The sequence below is a fragment of the Saccostrea cucullata genome, unplaced genomic scaffold (assembly GCF_032062105.1).
Source record: "Saccostrea cucullata isolate Sc308-1 unplaced genomic scaffold, CSIRO_AGI_Scuc_v1 ctg23847, whole genome shotgun sequence".
NCBI lineage: Eukaryota > Metazoa > Mollusca > Bivalvia > Ostreida > Ostreidae > Saccostrea > Saccostrea cuccullata.
The window spans coordinates 1,632-5,665 of NW_026933523.1; the positions used below are offsets into that span (position 1 = coordinate 1,632).

The window sequence follows — 4,034 nt, forward strand, 5'->3', positions numbered from 1 at the left end:
ATATTTCTCTTACTAGATGCGAATAATAAATTTTAAGGATTTTTATATATTTACCCTGTAGTTCGTCTGAGAAAAAAAAAGAAAAGAGAGAAAATTAATTAAGATTGATTTTGTAATGTTCATGTTTTCCTCAACTGATGACTGATTCCGTTTATTGATATTTGTCGCCAAATAACTTTGATCAAACAGAAATGGTCTTTGTAGCTTATTAAAACATAGGAAATTTCAGTCCATATCTCTTTATTCTCTAGATTACAAGACGCAGAGAGTTTCTCTTCGTTAAGAGTCCTTTATCTTTTTTTTTTCAATTATTTTAATCACATTTCCTCGCCGAAATATGGCTTACATATATTGCCAACTCTGTGCTAAACAATAACAATTGATCAATCAATCAATCAACCAAATTACCTTGGAGTAATTTGCATATCATAATCAAGTCTCTCAAGATGTAAGTTCTGAGAACATTTTGAGAAACATAATAATGTAATTTTACACTTGAATAGTGTTTAATGTATATACTTTACATATTAATTAGACTAGTAATCAGAGTTGCTAAAAGTCTTTGTGGCTCATTGATTGTCTTTTCATTTAATTAGGGGCCATGTTGTAACCATGAGATTGCGACAGTCGGAATGGGGTCCACTGGACACGTGGGCAGTCTCCAGAATATATGTTGGTCAACATTGTCCCCAACACTGCAGCGGTCACGGGAAATGTGAAGAGGGCGTGTGTAGGTAAATTGTCCAGTCATATATGTACGCATATTAAGGCATAATATTTGAATTTGCAAATGTTTTCCTTTATATAACACTACTTAAAGCAATGCGTATCTAAAACTATAATACCGGTACGGGGTCAAGAGGTCATAGATGTGCGTATGGATAAACGTTCGACGTAGTTTCTCAGTGACATAAAGGGTCGACGCGCGTTCAGTGGATTACATACGCCTGTACATGCCACTGGGTTTGTAAATAATGCATTTCACACGTTAAAAGTCACAATCAGGCAAATAGAAAGTATAAATAAGTCACAAATGTAAATATAAGTAATAAAGTATCATTTTGAAACATCTATCGGACTATAAATACGGGTTGGTACGAGATTAAATTCATCTTTATGGAAATTAATCTCGTGACCAATCCGTATTTATATCCCGATAGATGTTTTAAAATGATACCTCATTTCTTAAATTACGTCTCGAATTTGTACAAGCCTTTTTCTTAACATATTCATGTTTTACAGTTGTGATCCAGGATACACTGGGTCAATATGCAAGCCTAGGAGAAGAATAGATGAAACAATGCAGGCTGACTTTGGTATTCGTTACGAACCTGACTCCGATTTTATAGACATCTTTGGTGGAGAAGTTATTGGGGGTGATAAAGGTTGTGGAACATTGCTGTCAGGAGAAACACTATATTTTTCCGATGTACGAGAATTAATTTTATTCAACAAGCACGAGTATTACATTTCATCTCTTTTTCTACATATAAAGATAACCAACGTTAAAAGATTCATGCTATATTCTGAACATTTCAAAATTACATTTTATCTCATAAGCTAAGAAGATAATATGCGTAAAAGTATGGTTCAGTTTTGAATTGCTTTTTTGAAGTACATTTATATAAGTTTTGTAATTTACTAATGATGACGGCAGTCTTATTGATATATGATTTTTCAACTTTGAAAAGAACGGCGTGAGAGAAGCTCAGACAAAGGACTTGAACACGGAAAATGAGGATTATATAGAGTTTTACCTGAGGATAGGAGGGGGACTTCCAGATTGTGACGGGGGAGAAACCCCAGAGGAAGGGGTCGTTCTCCAGTACTCCACGGACGGGGGAACCACGTGGAAACTGCTCAGGGAAATGACTCCAGAAAAGTTCAGGAAAGCAAAGTAATCCTACGTCTTGAACCTGCAATAATATAATTGTGATTTAAATAGTCTTTTATGCGTATCTTTACTGAAATTTGACATAATGTCTTATTTCATGTAAATTTTTACATTTCTCAATACTGTAAACCAGCTTTATAATTTCTCACAGCGATCCGGTCATAAAAGGCTCTGTTTCTATTAAAAATAGATAATTATAAAGGCTAAAAGCCTTGTTAGTGAAAACTAATCATTGCAAACTAGTTTACCCTTGGTAAATTGCGAAATAAAGTCGTCGCAAAAAAAAATTGGTTTACAGTATTCATTAGAAATCCCAATGTACATGTTTATACAAAATTTACATTTCTTTTTATCAGATTTGTTCACGTGGTGTTGCCTGAAGACGCCCGTTCTCCTTTGACTCGGTTTAGATGGTGGCAGCCCTTCCATTCCGGTGGAGGAACTGATCAGTGGGCTTTGGACGAGATACGTGTGGGTCATTATGAAGGCAGAAGGACAGTTGAAGATAATTTTAACGTAAGTCAAGAAAATTTAATTTTTTGATTTTGCAGTCATATTACTTACTGTAAATTTACATGCAAAGCATGGGGATACACAATTGTAACAGAAAACATTCAATTTTGTAAATTTGTGACTGAATAAAACGATAAAGACATTTAATACCGGTAAGCTATATAAATAGAAGGAATCAATTTTGCATTTTGATGATATATATTTAGAGTCATACTGTTCCATTTCACAGAAAGTGAATTTTTAACTATATTAATAGTTTTATACAGAAAGAGTTCCGTATTTTAAATTAATTTTTCCTCTTTCTTTAGACGCAGTTGAATGCAATAGATAAAGGTGTTTGGTCCACCATAACAGAAGGCATTCTGGGTAAATACTGCCAAAATCGAGACAGAGCTCTGATTCTGGCCAATCAGGAGAACGACAAGTTTGTCGTCACTAAAGACCTAAACTTAGAAGCTGGTGACGTCATACAATTCAGGGTTTGTCTTTATGTTTACAATATTAGTGGAACAATTATTTTCTCTTTTTTCGAGAATTCAAAAATGCACATCGTACTTAAAACTTGAGGGAAATAATCCAACATGGGTTTTTAAAATTCATTTAAATAATCAATCCGTCAGTAAATCCGTCAAATTCTAAGATATCAATGATAGAAAGGTGCATCAGGAGAAATGGGAAATTTCTCAGTTGTGTTCATTTCTTAGGAACCTTAAGATCATTTTTCAAAAGAGGACCAATTTGTATGCATTATTAATAAAAGTTAACAATGCAGAAAAAACGAATCTTTCCTTTGCTTTTACATGACATTTAGCTGAAAGATATCACATTGGTAAAAAGTACATTATACTTTTCATTGTTGTTTAACTATATTTCATTATAGCAGTTTCATTATAAAGCAACACAAAACAGATTTTGTTCATATATTGAGATCTTTAAACGTGGGTGTATGGAATTAATGAGTTTTTTTGTAACTGCAGATCAATGTTGGTTGTAGTAACCAGTTCCGTTGGGACCACATAGTCATGTTGGACTACAGTCACGATGGCGGTCAAACATGGCGGTTACTAGAAGACCCGTGTTACCAGGAAAATGATTGTGACGGGAAGTACACGGAGGGAACCATGTATTACTCCGGTCCACATGGTTACTGGCAAACCGTGGTTATACCAGTCACAGAGGAGTTAGCCATGCAGTATGTTATCCCTTTGTTATTCATTTGAATGAAAATAAAATTATTTGTATTTGTTTGTACTTAATTAGAATTAAAATGCATTTCATTTAAGTTTGTTAACGTATTATTGAAAATGTTTAATTGAAATGCAACCGGACTATTATCTCCTGTTAGGGGAATCAAGATTCAACTTCTAGAAAAAGATTTGAAAATATTTCGAATCATCGGAAAATCTATTCATTTAATGATTTTTTTTTTTGTTACAGTCCAGTTATGTTGAGATGGTGGCAACAGGGTGGATATCCATTTAACTTTGGACTTGATGATGTTTACGTGGGACCCCCCTGTGAGAAGAACTGTCATAGAAATGGTGTCTGCGAACAGACCGATTGTGTATGTGATGAAGGATTTAAAGGTGAAGAGAAACTGAATTAGACATTAACATATTTAAATCGG

The 4,034-nt window shown here is 34.0% G+C and overlaps 1 protein-coding gene across 1 annotated transcript; it reads left to right on the forward strand.

Moving 5' to 3' along the window:
* The first annotated feature begins 601 nt into the window (after positions 1-601).
* On the forward strand, positions 602-4,013 carry LOC134238538 (reelin-like). Its single transcript, XM_062720658.1, has 7 exons — positions 602-734; positions 1,243-1,429; positions 1,692-1,897; positions 2,251-2,410; positions 2,716-2,886; positions 3,385-3,599; positions 3,845-4,013. Exons 1-7 carry the CDS (start codon positions 613-615, stop codon positions 4,011-4,013), a joined length of 1,230 nt encoding a protein of 409 aa, XP_062576642.1. The 5' UTR covers positions 602-612.
* The last annotated feature ends 21 nt before the right edge of the window (positions 4,014-4,034 follow it).

What these genes read in the sequence shown, in the direction of transcription:
- LOC134238538 (XM_062720658.1), top strand. Translation starts at nt 613, where the DNA reads ATGAGATTGCGACAGTCGGAATGGGGTCCACTGGACACGTGGGCAGTC. An exon ending in GTGACGTCATACAATTCAGG is followed by an intron (nt 2,887 to 3,384) that starts GTTTGTCTTTAT and finishes TTGTAACTGCAG; the next exon opens with ATCAATGTTGGTTGTAGTAA. An exon ending in ACAGAGGAGTTAGCCATGCA is followed by an intron (nt 3,600 to 3,844) that starts GTATGTTATCCC and finishes TTTTTGTTACAG; the next exon opens with TCCAGTTATGTTGAGATGGT.